The 17805-nt window shown below is 36.5% G+C and overlaps 1 protein-coding gene across 3 annotated transcripts in view; it reads right to left on the reverse strand.

The window, feature by feature from the left end:
- The window catches only part of LOC102014378 (chromosome unknown open reading frame, human C5orf42), a gene marked incomplete at its 5' end in the record, with an annotated part of 124014 nt that overhangs the window by 84139 nt on the left and 22070 nt on the right, over nt 1–17805 (reverse strand). For all 3 annotated transcript variants that reach the window (XM_013514958.1, XM_013514959.1, XM_013514957.1), the window contains 7 exon segments: nt 134–272; nt 2814–2978; nt 5277–5494; nt 8941–9080; nt 10414–10642; nt 11326–11499; nt 14395–14559. In XM_013514958.1, coding sequence (XP_013370412.1) covers nt 134–272; nt 2814–2978; nt 5277–5494; nt 8941–9080; nt 10414–10642; nt 11326–11499; nt 14395–14559 — 1230 coding nt within the window.

Here is a 17805-nt window from a genome sequence, read left to right on the forward strand (position 1 = left end):
ATATCAGGATATACTGTACTTCAAAGAGTACTTCAAAGAGTCAAAAGTTTAGAAACTTTCCCAAATCAAATGGAAAATACATTATTATTCATATTTAGGCTAATTTTAAGTATGCAATTCATTTTTGACAAACCTATTGCTCTAATGGAAACTTCATCGAGTTTGTGGTCTCCGGTTGCTCCAGGTCTAAAGAATGTTACACTTCCTTTACAGTAATTAAGTAAGGACTGGGGGAAAGGACTCAGCAAAGGAAGGGACCCTTTCATTCGAATCTGAAAGGAAAGAATGACAGAATATATTAATCATCATTAGTATAAATAATTTCTAAAGGAAACTATAAAAGAGCAAGGCAGTTGAGACAACCATACAGAATGAAAACCATAGCACAGCTCCTCTACCAGTCTAGAGAAATAGCCCTGAAATAAGCTGTACTTTTAGAAAGCTCACAAATCTAATTCAAGAAATTCACTAGATTGTATCTCAAGAGAGAAAGAAGGTTCTAAGTCATTTATACTCTTGTCATTCAATTTTGCCTATATAAAAAAATTTCAATGTTCTTCATCCCTGACTTTCTCCACAATCATGACAAAGAAAATAAACAAATGTAAGTGCCTAAATCTTATCCAAAATAAACTATGCACCGCCTAAGAACAATTACAAAACTTGATCTATATACATAACTTAAAAAATACTAATCTATAAATAACAGAAGTAGAAAGTCATCATTTAGTAACTTCTAAAAAAAATAAGTATTTGGTAGGTTGAGCAGAACTGGACAGAGGGTGTGACATAACCCAAACTCGCTGATCAATCTCACCATCACTGAAAGTGAACAGACATGGCTGCCACATATATGGTGCAACAAGACACAGAGAAAATGTCTGAGAAAGCCTGAGCCTGAATGTAATCAAATCTCTCTACCTTGATGAGTACAGATCAATTACCCGTTTACAGGAAAATAAAAAGAACAGGTTAAATGACACTAAGTGAAGAAATGATAAAACAAATCTAGAATATGGTATAGGACAAATTACCTACCCAACAAATCAAGAATTTAAAAAATGGTTGCTACAGATGAAAGAAAAAGTATCTAAGAGACATAAACCTGGAAAGGAAGGATTAGCAGCTGGCTTGTAATCTACTTTCCCCTCTACTAGTTACCTTCCAGAAAGATGTGATCTAATCACTTTCCTTTGTAAGCATGCAAAAACAGTCTTCATGTCAAACACATTCATGGCATTGACTATCAAGGTGGTACTAGGAAGAAGGCCAGCAAGGAATAGGGGCCTCGGTCCTATAGCCCTATGAACTGAACTTGGCCAAAAACCTGAATGAAGCTGGAAATGGATATAAGCTGAAAATGGATGTTTCCCTAGAGCCACTTAGGGAAATGCAATGTTGCTACTACCCCGACTGGCCTTGTAAGACTCAGCCAGACCCAGCTGAACTAACAGACTTCTAATGCACAGATAATAAACAGATATTGTGATTTTTAAGGGTTTTTCTTTTGGGGTGGGGGACAGGGTCTTGCTGTGCAGTTCAGACTGATCTTGAACTCACTATGTAGCCCTGGCTGGCCTCGAACTCGAGACTCAGCCTCCTGAATACTGAGATTACAAGTGTGCGCCACTATGACCAGCAGGTGTTGTTTTAAGAATGGGTGTTGTTATAAAGAGCTAAATTTGTGGTAGTTAGTACAGAAGACTAATCTGTGCAAAATCTTTTTTTTAGTATTTTTCATTGGGACAAAATTCAAATGCCATAAAATCCACCTCTTAAAAATATAAAATTCACTGGGTTTGGTGGCAAATACCATTAATTCCAGCACCTTAGGAGTTTGAGGCAGGAAGATCACAAGTTGGAGCCTAATTTGGGCAACACAGCAACTTAGGGAGATCCTTCCTCAAATAAAAAATTGAAAAAGGTCTGGGGTTAGCCTAGTGTGAAGGCTCTGGTTTCAATCCTCAGTAGTGCAAAATAATAAATGAACAAATGTACAGTTCAGTGGTTTTGGTACATTCACAGTCAGCCAACCACTATCACTGTCTACTGCCATGACATTTTTACTACTCTAACAGGAAAACCATTAGTAGTCCCTGCTCATTTCCCTCCTCTCCAGCCACTGGCAACCACTAATCTACTTTTCGTCTCCATTGTGATGATGTAGATATAGAATAAGTATGATTTTATGTTTTTATGGGAACTGTATGTAAATTTCACAAACCTTTTGCTCAAAAATGGGCTAATTTTCAAAAATACCTGGTAAGACAGGACTGGATAAGGAAACATATTGAATGTTCCATGCAGATGGAGTGTAAGAATGCAGACACAGCTCATGGGAAGTCAGTATGAAGGGGGATGACAGCTGCAGAAACAAACTGAACTGCTCTCAGAAGATAGCAAAAGGGACAGCCAAGCTGGTGGAGGCACCTGATAGGAAACAGCCAAGAACTTTCCATTCCCTGAACCCAGTGAAGTCCCCACACAACAGAGATTACACCTCAGGAAGTAGGGGAGAGTGGGAAACCGAGTTTAATCTTAATGATTGTGAGGGAAGAAAGTAAATGTAATTCCTAGGAATTAACTGACTAAATTACACTGTCTACAGCCAGAGACGATGGGACCAACCTAGAGACTCAGCTTGAACTCCTTATCAGCAGAAACAACCCACTCTCTCTAGGTTGCTTATGGTAAATTGGCATGAAATTCATGGGTTCAAAGGGTAGGACTCCTTGGAAGTGCTACTGAAGTATACATAGTGGTGTATTTCAGTTACTTCACACAACACAGGAATGATCTAGACATCTACATACCTTCTGCATGACTTTTCTTGCCCACCTCAGCTGCAAGATGTACCACTGTGCTACAGGAAAAGAACAGCGAGCTGCCCGCAGAAGCAAAAGAATACGCTGAAGGATTCCAGACACCTTTTGACGATTATTTTTTTCAGCTTCTAAAAGAAGATCATCACCATCTTCCTGAGGACAGTAAGATATTCAATTTTAGTGGCAACAAGGAAATTTGAAATGTTAACATGAAAATAAAGACAGAAAAATGGTATCAGTGCTTCTCAAACTAAAATGCTCCTGGAGACAGGAAATTTTGAGGTACAGTCTCTGACATTTCAATTAAGGCTATTCCTGGTGCTGAAGAAATAATTCTCTCCCCTCACACAGTGCACAGGGCTCAGTGGACCACTACTGTGGACTCCTAGGAGACTGTCACAGGAGAGGCTCTTCCCTTTCTTCTGCTTGGAAAATCCTCCCCCCTCATTTCAGGGTCCCCTCCTTGTGGAGGCCTCCTCATTAATGCTTACAGGACTTTGCTTGTACTTTCATTGGAGCATTTATCAATTTATCCTATACTGATTTATGCATCGGTTTCCCACAGTAATGAGAACTCAAAGAACATGTCATTGATCTTTGCATTATCATATGGCACAGAATAAGGTCTAGCATGTAGTAGGGTCCACTATATGTTTGTTGAATAAATGTTATTCAAACCAGTGAAGATTGTTTTCACAGAGAATGAGAGAATGTGTTATAAATATTTGCTTTTCTAACATCCTTCTTCTGTTCCTCCTTTTTTTTTTTTTTTTTTTGTTCCTCCTTATTAACAGTTCTCAATTTTTTCTTGGCTATCTTGCCCCTTTCCTATATAGCCCATATGACTCAGAAAGCTGATCCATATCCTAGCTTCAGCAAGGGTTTTAATTGAGTGCCAGCCCTAGCCAGATACCTCACTAAAGCACAGTCATATGAGCTAAGCCTGTTACCATGAACCTCAGTATGGGATGCTAGCAGAGAAATAATTCTATTTTTCTTTCTCTCCATCCTTCTCCTAGTAGACACAGAAGGGGTACCCTTAAAAGCTGCTGGCAGTGTCCTGTTCACACAAAGGAGCTGACACCTTAGAGAAACACTGGTGACAAAGAGCCCAGCTTTCCACTACATAACTAAGTCAGAAGCCTATCCCTCCAATGGACTTCTCAATTATCTGAGCCAAAAAAGCCTTCACTGTTTCAGCCACTGTGACCGAGTTTTCTATCATCTACAACACAAGGAGTTCTAATTGATAGAGTGACAATAGGATAAATCCTACCACTCGGGATTACTATGATAAAAAACGAGTACAATAGTAACCACATTCTAGTATCAGCATAAGATACCCGAAAGTACCTTACTTGCTGTTTCTACTTTCTAAACCATTGTACTGATGACTCACATGTGAGGGGAAAGATGAATTACTTAGAAGTGCCAAAAATGATTCACTCCTTCCATTTGTAATATATTTGTAATATCAGTGAGTGACATATTTTAATGTAGTGAAATGTAACTCTAAAATAACAACTGAAGTACAGAAAAAACTAGATGCAGGTAGCAGTAATACTGAAACTAAAAGTAGTAAAATAATTGGAACTGCTTTACAATAGTACATATTTCAAAAATCTAAATATAAATACAGTAACAATTCAAATATTAAAACCAAGCAGCTGTAAGGTTAACAGACTTGTGAGTTCCATCATGTGATTGTGATGTGATATTGTACTGTACTGTATTGTACTATATTTCATTTCATTTCATTTCATTTTATTTTAGAGACAAGGACTCACTAAATTGCCCAGACTGGCATGGAACTTGAAATTGTCCTGTCTCAGCCTAGGTTAACAGTTTTTAATAACGGCAGAGGAAAAGCTCCTGAGAGAAATATAGCATCACTATTTATAAGTCAGAGCTATCAACTGAAGAGTGAACAAGACAAAAATGTGAAACAGAAAAACCAAATTAAAACAAAAATAAGTCCTTCAAGATAGGCAAAGACAAAGGCAAAAAAAAAGGAAAAGGCTAACAGGTGACTCAAAGAAGTCAAAGAATGGAGGATTTCTAATTCTCTCACTGATTATATCATTTATTACCCTTAAAAAGGCCTATTTTTTAAAAGTCAATGTTGAGAAATTTCTCATAATTTTGCTTTATTACTATAATAATTTTAACATTTATTGAATACTTACGTGTCCCAGGTCCTGAGCTAAAAGTTTTTACAGAATATCTCATTTAACCCCCATAACAACGCTATTATCACCTGTATTTTACAGATAAAATTTAAATAGCAGTCAGTAAATTACCCAAGACTACACAGTTAGTAGCCAGCCAAGCTGGGATTGAGAAACTTGTCTTCAGAGCTTGTGTTTTTAATCTGATAATTATCACCAAAATGGTCATTTTTCAAATTAGACAAATTCAACTTTAATTAAGACAATAATGGGCTAAGCTTACTTCACTAAGAACAGCTGGCTGGGGACAGTATAACGGAGGAGCTGGAAGATACAAGTGGACAGGCACTAAGCCCCACAGGCTCTTACTGAAGTCCTTGGCCGAGTCCATCAGAAGCTGAAGCGTCTCTGTGACAATATCTGCATCAGCCATAGCTGATGCTTTCAGTATTTCTTGCACTGAACTAAACAGTAGATTTGCATCTTCCTCTTCAATAGGATCTATCAAACACAACATTTGGCAAAACAGTTAAATTTACACTAAACTTCCTATCCTAGTTTGTAAATCTAAAAAAGTAAACTATTAAAAATAAACACGCAGGGCATGGTAGCACACACTTATCATCCCTGTAAGCAGATTGCTGTGAGTTTGAGGCCAGCCTGGGATACATAGTGAGTTCAAGGCCAGCCTGAACTACATAGCAAGACCCTGTATTTAAAAAAAAAAAAAAAAAAAAGAATGGCTATATTGTTCAACATGCAAAATATCCAAGCTTATGAACAAAAATTTATGAATCATCCTGTTATTTTAAAGGGTCAGAGCATGAAGTCTTTTCCAGCACTATCAAGATACTGTAGTAAGAATTGCACAATAAAAATATTCATCACATGTAGTCCTGAGTCAAAAAGGTAGTATAATAATAACAATTGAAAAAAATATTAATGGGAAAAAGAATATCAAGAAAGACATCAGGATATGTAAAATTATGTGAAAGCAGTGTGTTATGGTTTATGTCTGTGTGTCCCCCCAAACCCTCATGGGGCCATGGGGCAGGCTATTAGAGTTTGAATATGGGTGTGAGAGCTGCACCCGCCTGGGAGTAAATAGTTTACAGATGTAAGGGAGAGGAAGAGAGTGCTTGAGGCCATTCCTCCCTGATTCCGCCCTGGTGTGGGCTTGTGGCTTAGCTGTGCTGTGTTCTGCCACCCTGAGCTGTAGCTCTCTGCCATGTGCCAGTCTGCCTTGTAATCTGCCAAGTATGGACTAAAACCTCCACAAACTGTAAGCAAAATAAACCTTTCCTTCCTTAAATTTGGGCGTCAGATATTTTGTCCCAGCAACAAGAAAAAAGTAACCAAGACACAGTGAGAGAGTAATTTTTTTGTAAGTTTATGAAAAAATTTTCAAAATTTAATAAAAGTTACTTATGAAGTAAAAAAAAAAAACCAAAATACAACAGGCATATGTATAGTACGGCTTCAACTATGAAAATATTTTATATATAAGGGTTTGTCCCAGAAGGCAAAGTACAAGGAGATACACTGAGTAGAACTGGGCAGGAGGGTTTTTTTATATTATGAAATATTTTAAGTGAGTGTTCAACAGGAGAAATATGCTCAATGTTAACATTTTGTTGTTCAATTTATTTTTCAAATAAAACATTATATAAACAGCTGAGTTTCCTTGAGCACCAATCATGTTCTACTCCCTGTCTTCTGCAGAGGTAGCCACTATCCAGAATTTAGCTCAGACAGACTGGAATTCCTATTAGATATATGTGTGTCTTTCTGTTCTATATGCCACAAAGTATAATTTCTCTTTCATATTTTTCAAATCTTGGTATCTCTGTGTATATTTTGTATATATTTATCTACATATATTTTATGTCTCTGATTTGCTTTTCAGTCCACTGAGATAGTTATCATTATACTGGTCTACTAACTTACGCTACAGAAGTGGACTCATATAATATATAGTCTTTCTGTTTGACTTCCTCCATTTAGTATGATACTGTAACATCTTCTAAGTAGCCTGTTTCTCTTCATTACTTACTATACCATTTTATAGAAATACTGCAATGTTTTTCCATTCACTAGCTAATGGACATTTGGGCTATTTCTAATTTTTGGCCATTATGAAAAGGCTGCTATAAACATTATGTACAGACTTTTGGGTGGACTTATATTTCATTTTTCTTGAGTAAATACCTAAGAGTGGAATCCTTTATATTTTCTCTTTGTTTCAGACCTCTGGCAATTTCCCCTTACTTTCTGAAAGACGGGTATTTAAACATATTTTTTGTATTTCATCTAGGAACACATTTTACCTGTGTATTTACTATGGGAGAGTTTTAAAATCATACAGAGTAACACAGATCCAATACCAAGAATTCAGATAAGGGTTTCTGTTTGTTTTGTTTTTTGTTTCTTAGCTAAAATTTTGCTATGCTGATCGGCTACACTGAGACTCCTAGGCTCAAATGATCCTCTACTTTGCCCTCCCCCAAGGAGCTGGTACAGCAGGACTGCATCACCACTCCCAGTTCCAGACAGATTAGGGACTTTTTCAGTCCTTTTTGTCAAATATAGCTTTTATATAGTAACATTATCATTTTATTAACTTAAAAAAGCTGAAAAGTAGGGGCTGGGGATTTAGCTCAGGGGCACAGCACTTGCCTGGAAAGTGCAAGGTTGTGAATTCGATTCCTGGTACCCAAAGAAAAACAAAACAAACAAAAAAATTTTTTAAAAAAGCTCAAATTAAAGAAAACTTAACAGATTTCTAAGTGTTATAGGTTCTCTCAAGAAAGAAAAGTTGTTTTAGGAATCTAGATTTACAAGTCTTATTCCTTAAAGAAATAAAGGTCTAAGAAAAAGAAAGTGCCCCACTGTTGTCCTGATTTTATTGTTAAATGTATGACTTCAAAGGATTTCATACTTTTTCTCTAAATAACTCCATTTGTAAAACGAATTTTTTACCATTCCTGCACAAGTCTACATAGTACATGCAATTATACTTTTAATTTTGTAATACCACTTTAATCTAGTCTAATAACTTTAAGCATCTATTTAGTTTTCAATGTTTCCAAATTTATTTATTTATTTATTTATTTATTGGTTTTTCTCCGGTACCGGGAACCGAACTCACGACCTTGCACTTGCCAGGCAGGCGCTTTTGCCGCTGAGCTAAATCCCCAGCCCCTCAATGTTTCCAAATTTAAAAAAAAATCTAGGTTGTGTGTAACTAAGTTTTTTACCTAGCATGCAAAAGACCCTAGATTTTATCCATATAACACAAACACAAGTGAATCTATGAAATATATATTTATATATTTGATGAAAGTTTAATTGAATCACGTGCAGGTTTAAGATTCTATTATTCTATGAGTGCAAAAGAAAATGATCCCAGTGCAGCAAAATTAAATTTAGTATAAGCCAGTTATGGTAGTGGATGCCTTTAGTTCTTGCTACGCAGGAGGCTGAGGCAGGAGATAACGTAAGTCCATGCCCAGCCTGGGCTACATAATGAGAACCCATTTTAAAGAAAAACCAATTAATATAAAGGTATGCCTTTATATTAACATAACAAGAACCCATTTTAGAGAGCTGTTTTTTTATTTTTAAATTTTTTTTGGTACCAGGAATTGAACTCACAACCTTGCGCTTACCAGGTAGGCACTGTGCCACTGAGCTATACCCCCAGCTAAGAACCCATTTTAAAGAAAAACAAATTAATATAAAAGTATGTACTGAAAACCTAAAAATCAGTCCCAGTTATTAATCCTTATGTTTTGAGCTGGCATCAGTTTTAGACGTTCCCATACTTGACTGTATATATCATCCTTATATTTTTGATAAATTTATTTCAAAATGACATTTATATGCTTTTTATAATAAAGGCTCATATTAACCTGATATGTATGTCAGAGCATACATAGGTAACACACCTGTAAATTGTTTATATTTTGAGCCCATTTCATTTTTTGCTTCCAACGAGGCTGGCTGACCTAAAAAACACTGCAATTTTTCCTGGAAAATCTGTGCTGGAGTCATATTTAATGGCAGATTCAGATCCCTTTTCTTGGACCTGAAATGACATCAAATTAAGGGAAATGAATCTAAAAACAATTTTTTAAGGAAAGATTTTACACATCAAGAACAAAACATGAAAATTTAAGAAGCATTAGAATTCATTTGTCTTTATTTACCCTACATTTAAAAAGGAAACACAGGATTAAGGCCCTCCCTGATTATGCCAGCCTAATACCCCTGCCCTTTCATGGGATTGAATCGAGTACTTTTTCACTAAGCTACCCCTGCAGCCCCTTTTTTTGAGACAGGGTCTCACTAAGTTGCTAAAGCTGAGCTTGAACCTGAAATCCTCTTGCCTTGGACTCACAGAGTGCTAGAATCTCAGGTATGTGCCAGGCATATTTTTCCATTTTTATTTCCTACTGCTGCCCTACATACATAGTGTCCAAACTGAACCAAAACTGTTTTTGCCAAGTATTTTTGCTCATGCTTAGAATGTTCTCTCTCTCAATTGTTACTCAATTTGTCAAGATCCTGTCTACCTTGGGGCTGGGGATTTAGCTCAGCGGCAAAAGCACCTGCCTGGCAAGTGCAAGGTCGTGAGTTCGGTTCCCGGTACCGGAGAAAAACCAAAAAAAAAAAAAAAAAAAAAAAAAAGATCCTGTCTACCCTTTACTGCCCATCTCAAATAACATCTACATAATATATTTATTTCTTGCCTTTCCTCCAGTTGATGTTATCATTCTCCCCACTATACCAGACACTTATCATACTATATAAATTATAATAACGTTTTGTCCTCTTTTCTCTATTAAAGTATAAGTAACTTAAGCATAGAAACTATGTGACATTTAAGTTTTATCCACTAAAATACCTTACATACAGCTTTGTAGAGAGCAGCTACTTAATAAATATACACTGAACTACTGAAATTTAAGAAGATGTAAGAGACACAGCAGTGTCATGATATTCAGAAAAATATCAGAGATTTGTTTAACTGGCAAAAAGCTCAAATCCTATTTGGGACAAATTCTCTCATGGACTATATGCCCCATGACAGCATTACTAAATAAATGTTTCAACACAAATCAGTAAGACATTAAGCCACTCAACATAGTAATCACTGCTTTAAATAGCATGTGACTAAGTTTTGTTGAAATTAGGTTAAAAATTCAACTCCTTGGTCTCATCAACCACATTTCAAATGCCTGACAGTTGCTTGTGGCTAGTGGCTATGACAGTGGAGAGCAGGCACATGGCAGATGTGTATCACTGAAGAAAGTCCCTTTGATAATACTGAACTAAGAATTCCACAGATGTAAATACCAAGAATAAGAGGAACAGACACAATTCAGATGACACTGTTATGCTACATTTAAAACACATACCTCACGGAGTTGCTATCATGTTTACAGAACAGCTGGAAAGCCACACCAATTGAAACAGATGTCTTCCAGTCTCCAAGTTTATGGGCCAACCACACAGCCTCTGGAACAAGGCCACCAATAAATAATAATTCAAGGGCATATTCAACTGTCCACACATGAGAGAGATTCTGATCTCTCACAACACAGGCCACCTTAGAGTGTTGCAGAGGAATAAATCGAAGGGAATGCTCTGTGAGAAAATTATAGAAAATGAGTATTACAATTACATACATATATCCAAACTCATGCCTCCTCACATGTCTCAAACACATCCAGCTTGTTCTCGCCAAGGCACCTTCGCACAAGCTCCAGTTAGGGTGCTCTATGTCCTCATGTGTCCATGGTTGACACTTTTCTGTTATAATTCCTCTTAAACTTAACATCCTCAGAGTGCTCCTCCCTAAATTCCCAGTCTGAACTCACTGTGTTTTGGGTTTTTGTTTTGTTGAACTTAGGAATCAAATTCAGGGCCTGTGATATGCTATGTGCCCTACCACTCAGCTACACCTCCAGGCTTTAAACTCACAGCATAGACAACTTAGTGATATAGTAAGACCCTATCTCAAAAATAGAAAAGTAAAAAAGGGTTGCGGATGTAGCTCAGTGTGAAGGCACTGGGTTTAATACCCAGTACCAAAACTAAATGTCCCACAACATTTTATAAATATTAATTTGCCCAAAATTTGTGAAAGTTTATGTTCAATAAAAACAAACTACCTTTCTAAGATTCTAGTTGTCCATAAATAGTCCTTCAGCATCTGCTGCTATCAGGTGCTATGCAAGCATGGTGCTATTAGTAATGATCTTTATGTATTATGGTTTTACATGTTATGTGCCCAGAAAGGCGAGAAAATTATTCATTTACCATATTACCTGCTTTAACATGAAGTGGAGGAAGAACACTGACACTATGAGGTGGTAAAACGCAAAGCGGCTGATTGGTGAAATAGGCGGCCATGAAACGAGCCATGGACTGGACAACGCTGACTGCAGCCTCAGGATGGACGTTCCCAGTCCCTGCAGACTCACCAGGAGACTTCTCAGCATCTAAGGAAGACGGCAATGACTGAAGGAGATTCTGATCAAATTGTCGAAAGCTAGTAATACTTAAGTCGATTATATAAGAAGAAAATTATAATTACAATTTTTTTCCGAGATGAGCACCCACGGCCTATCTAAGCTAAGTTCTGATAGGCATCCATACTTCTTAAAGACAGTAAAAATTATTAGTTCATAATTATAAGCACACATGCTTAGGAAGTGTTCAGCTTTCACAGTACCCATTTTATGTATGTATGTATGTTTCTTTTAGGATGGGGTCTCCCTATGTAGTCCAGGCTGGCCTCAAGCTCACGGCAATCCTCCTGCCTCAGCCTCTAAAGTGCTGGGATTACAAGCATGGGTCACCATGCCCAGCTAATAGTTTCATTTTTAAAATCAATGAATCTCTATAAAATAATCTAGACACGATGGACTTGTAAGCTCAGCATTTCCATTTCATTATTCTCTTTTTCCTCTTGTTCGTTGGTTTTTGTTTTTTTGGATAAGGGGGTAGCGTTTACTATAAAGATTATCTAAAAAGCACAAAACCAGCAATTCTTAGTGTTGTTTCTATACCATTAAATCTGAGAATTAGTTGTAATGGGTCACTAGTATTACATTCTTTTAGCAGTAGTGAAAAGACTGCATAAAGTGAAAAGAACAAGGGGAGCTGGTGGTAAAGTTAACTTACATCAAAATTTCTCAGGTCCAGCTCAAGGGTAGCTCAGTGGTAGAGCATGCGCTGAGAAACTACAAAGCCCTGGGTTCAATCTCCAGTACCAGAAGAGAAGCCTCAGAGGTAATTTTGAACATGCTGCAATGATGTTAATAATGGAAACTTTATATAACAAAAATGAAATTATAACCACAACGATTTAATAAAGGTAGGTATGCAGAAAAGAGTTAACAGGCTTCCTGCTTGAAATCCCTATATATAGTTACTTATATGGTTGTCCTTCCTTGGTACCTGGGATCTTGGCTTTTGGAGAGATTTCTACGATGCTAAGAATGGCTCAGTGGGCCTACACTGTTTGCAAAAACAATGTGTTTTATGCTGAACACTTGTTTTACCTCTGGGAGTATGGGTCTTTGTTATGTGCTCTGCACAAGGGAGCTGTGTCATCAGCCACCAATTAAAACCCTGAGCACAGAGTCTCTAATGAGATCCCCAGCAGACAACATCTCACATGTGCTGTCAAAGCTCATCACTGGGGAATCAGGGACTTCCTGTGTGAGTCTACTGGGAGAGGACTCCTGAAAGCTTCTCACTGGCTTCCTCCAGGCCTCACCCCATGTCCCTTTTTCCTCTGCCGACTTTGCATTAAGTCCTTTCATCATATCAATTACAGCTTCGGGTATGACCGCATGTTGAGTCGTGTGAGTCCTAGTGACTTGCCAAACTTGGGGAGTAGTCTTGGGGACTCTTCACCTAATAAGTATATGCTTAATATATCTTAAATAAGCGCCATTAAAAATTAAAACAAATGAATTACTATACATTCAACTTATTCTGAAAGCTAAATCATTGTGAAGATACTCATGAAAAAATGATATCTATTTAAAAAGTCATACACAAACGTCTTTCACTCACACACAGCTAATTAATCTTTTGGAGGGCAACCTGAGAACAGAAATTAAAAGTCTTAAAATGTCAATATTTTGATTTAGTGAAATCTTTTCTAGGAATTTACTCTAAAAATGTTATAATGCTAACAAATATTTACGTACACTGAAGCATTCTTTAAAACAATATATGGCTATAGCTTAAAATGTGAAATAATGAGAAAAAGTTTCAATAGATACTTTCGTAAGAGTATTTTTAAAAGAACATTTATTGACGTTGAAAAATACTCATATTAAATTTAAGATGATTATAAAACAAAAGGGGGAGGATTATAAAACAGAATAGCTCTCAAGGTTATATATGTATGTGTATGTGTGTGTCTCTATATATGTATACATATATACATATATAGAGACACACACATACACATACATATATGTGCCCTGGGCAAAAAAGTAGTACACTTACAAGTGATTTTATTATCAAAATTGTCTAAAATGAACTGTACTATTCCATAATGAATGCTAAAATTTAAAAAGCTATGGTGCTGGAGTATAAGCTCAGTGGGGAAAGCATTTGTCTAGCATTACAGGGCCATGAGTTCAATACCAAGCATCACTAAAATAGTAATAATAAGAAGAAAAAGATTGGGATTCCATACAAAAAATGCTGTGGACTTCATTTAAAAAGTTCTGATACATTAAAAAATTATGTGACAGATGTGATACTTATATACCAATTTTCATGATTAATGTATCACAAACATTTAAGAAAAGCATTCTGTTACACTGGGCCTTTCAGACACATTTATACGTACAGTGTGTATACTAGCCTAGCACCTTATAATTACTATAAATACATTAAGTGCTCATTCATATATATATATCTTTCTCTCACTCTGATTCATTTAAATATATCTTTCAGAAAAAAGGCAATCCAGATACTCTACCTTTTAAAACAGATTTTGAAAAGACTCGAAATACCTCATAAAGTGCTTTTTATGACTGTCCTATATCACGGTAAACAACATTTGAAGGAATTACAAATATATTAAGAAAAGATTATGAGTGTGAGATGTTATGTCTAAACAAACAGTTACGTGACAAAATTGTTATCTAAGTTTAGCAGCAATTACTGCTAAAACCTGTAAGATTAAAATAGGCAAAACAAAATCTAAAAACTCAACATGACCCCTGCTATTAACAGTCCAAAACCTATGTAATATAATTTATGTACCATAGAGGCTGAGCAACCAACTTTTAGATATAAGCAATTACTTCTATAAACCCATGAACACAATTAACAAGAATATATACACTGAGTTCTAAAAAGCATACCTAAATAATCTCCATTTTCTTTTACAGGCAATTGGGACCATCTCAGTATTTCTCTTACCAGCTGATCACATAATCCTTGAGCATCATTTAAATTGTAGTTATAGAGATGGCAGTACAAGAGAGAAAGATAATAGCGTATTTGAAGAATACAAGTTCTCCTTCCTCCTGAAACCAGAAAGAATTAAACTCACTTTAAGTGCTCTTTGGTTAGTGTTGGCGAAAAGTGTGCAACTTAAGAAAACTCATCAAGTTGTAAACTTTTTTATATGTTTTATACCTCAATAAAATGTTTTTTAAAAACAGGTCAGCAATATCTTGTTTTCATTTTAAACTCTGAACAATTTTATTTTCTTTTTTTAGTCCTTAGGATGACTAAAATTTTATCTAAAGAGACCTGCAAATTCTAATCATTTCAGCACTCAGGTCCACTAATGACTTCTATGTCAAATACAGATGATATTAAATGGAAGTGAACATGCCACAATATGCCTGGAGAATCATTCACATATCAAAAAGATGGTTAATAGTTCAACAGGAAAGGAGCCCCTAACAACTGCCTTCAAATATTTGTTTAGGACTGAGACTGCTGGCTGCCTCTTATCCATTCTTACAGAGTAAAGAATTTTAATTTTACTTTGGGCTACAATCCATGAAGATCATAATTTCTCACTAGATGTAATCATGAGCCGAGTCAAAATATTGCACAGAACTTTCAGAAAAAACTGCTAAGGAGATGTAATTCAGCTAGAAAGTACAGTACACCCTTTCTTGCCCTAATCACTCTACTCCTGTCTGCTGTCTAGAACATGGATGTGATAGTTGGACCTTCAGCAGTCATTTTAGACCATATAATGGCCTTACTTTTGGAACCAACATACTAAGGACAATACAGCAGCAAAACTAAAGTACCATGTGTCTTTGCTGATACCATGGAACACCAAATCAGCCCTAGTCCGGCTTCCTTCCGTAAGAAATAGAAATAAACCTTATGAAGCCACTGCCACTTTTAGTCTCCATTACATGAAGTTATTCCTAATGGATACAGTTATAAATAAAATTAAGTAAAATGTCCACAATGGAACTTGTTATAAAAATCTGTTTCTAGTGTTGGGCATGGTGGCACATGCTTGTAATTCTAGCATCTAGGATGCTGAGGCAGGAAGACTGCTGCAATTTCAAGGCCAACCTGGGCTACAAAGTGAGTTCAAGGCCAGCCTGAATTGCATAGTGAAACTCTTATCTCAAAAAAAAGACAAATAAATAAATAAATAAATTTGAAAAGATAAATAAATAAAATAAATTTGAAAAATAAATAAATAAATTTGAAAAATAAACAAATTTGAAAAAGATCTTTTTCTTCATTCAGAACTTTCCATCTCACGGAATGACAGTTGGATAATTCCCATATCTGAGAACTACATTACACTGTTTTAAACAAATCTACTAAGTCACAAATCCATTTGATCAAACTTACTAAATACCCATCTAATGTGACATCTAATTCATGACCCTTGACTTGACATTGCTTTGTTTCACAGTCTCCACATCTGACTAATTTTCTCGCTTCTGAGTAAAACCCACATCCTTATACCATGGTCCTGCAATTAACCCTCCACACTGTATCGAAGTGACCTTTCCAAATGGCCTATACAGATGTTTCTTGACTTACAATATGGCTGCATCCCAATTAACACATTTCTGCTACCTTGAAGCTCCAGTGGTACATGTGTGACTATTCCACTGAATGGCAGAGTGGTACAGTCATGCACACACTACTGGTCGTTCAAGCTTTCTGGCAGTGAAAAATATGAATTACAGCCCTGTCATCAACATGTTAACCCACTGTTAGTAGAAAATATCATAATCTGAAAATGAAATTAATGTACTAAACATCATAGCTTTGCAACACAGTACAACATACAGTATCAACTATTTGTCCTTACAATTGTGTGGCTGACTGGGAGCTATGAGGCACTGCCACTGCCCACATCACGAGAGAGTACTATGTATCACACACACTATACTGCCAGCCCAGGAAAAGATCAATGTGCAAAATTCAAAATATGATTTCTACTAAATGCTTATTGCTTTCACCCCATCATAAGGCTGAGAAATCTTAGGTCAAACCATCATTAAGTTGGGGACCTTCTATATTTATTTGTTTTTTGTTTTTTTTTTTTTTTTGGTTTTTCTCCCGTACCGGGAACCGAACTCACGACCTTGCGCTTGCCAGGCAGGCACTTTGCTGCTGAGCTAAATCCCCAGCCCAAAATTTTTAAGGTAGAGAAGAAGAACAAACCAGTGATTTTTCTTTTTCTTCTACCCTAGATTTATCCAAGTTTTTCTTTTTTTTTTTTTTTTTTGGTTTTTCTCCGGTACCGGGAACCGAACTCATGACCTTGCGCTTGCCAGGCAGGCGCTTTTGCCACTGAGCTAAATCCCCAGCCTCTATATTTATTTGAATAGATGCCTTTCCTACCTGGCACTCTATATAAGACCTTTCATTTTCTGTTCTCTATCCCCATCACACTAGCCTCCCACCAATATCACATACCTATGTCATTTAACCTAGTCCTACTAAAGTATATGCAGTACATCAAAATGGCATGGTTTCTCAGGCTTTTTATTTTTGGAATGCTACATCCTCTGTTAAACCACTAGCACTGCCTTAACTGATCAATTTCTACTTCATTTTAAATGTCCATTCCTCTAGGCTTTCCCTAAATTGTGTTTGCGCCTCAGTCTCAGACTGTGTGGAGGGCTCTTCTGAGTGCCCAAGCATCCACCATATAATACAAGGGTGACTGTAGACAACTTGAAGGTAAAGTTGTTTGTTTCAGTTATCATTAGCACCCAGAACAGTGCTGGACATACAACTGCCACCCAATAAATACTGATTTAAGTAGATGAATAAATAAAGCATACAAAGCTATAGCAGCCGAAAAATAAATATACTACTTGGCCCAATCTGACATGGAGTCAGAGTTAGTGCCAGGTCATTAGCTGAGAACCTCTTGTCATCTCAGCCACATCTCAGCCCTGTAACTTACATGTCACCAGTTTTTAGACTCCACATCCCTGTATTCTAATCAAAAGCTCCATGCAGATCATACCTAACCCAATAGTATGTTCAACTAACAGGAAATCCTTAAATTACTTAAAGGCAAGAAGCCTTGGCTTCATGCTTCTCTAGGTCTGAAAGAAGATGGTGAAATATTTGATCAAGTTTCCCTTTCAATACTTACAGTTCCTCTCAATGACAAAAAAAATTATTTAGAATCAGAAATCTCATTTTTCTCCATTAATGATCAACCACAGGTTTCATCACTAACCAAAAACAAGGACAGAACGAAACTTGACTAGATCATCAAAAAAGATTCTTTGTGCCACAAATTTAAAACTAAGGATAAT

The sequence above is a fragment of the Chinchilla lanigera genome, unplaced genomic scaffold (assembly GCF_000276665.1).
Source record: "Chinchilla lanigera isolate Chin_1 unplaced genomic scaffold, ChiLan1.0 scaffold00025, whole genome shotgun sequence".
Classification (NCBI taxonomy): domain Eukaryota; kingdom Metazoa; phylum Chordata; class Mammalia; order Rodentia; family Chinchillidae; genus Chinchilla; species Chinchilla lanigera.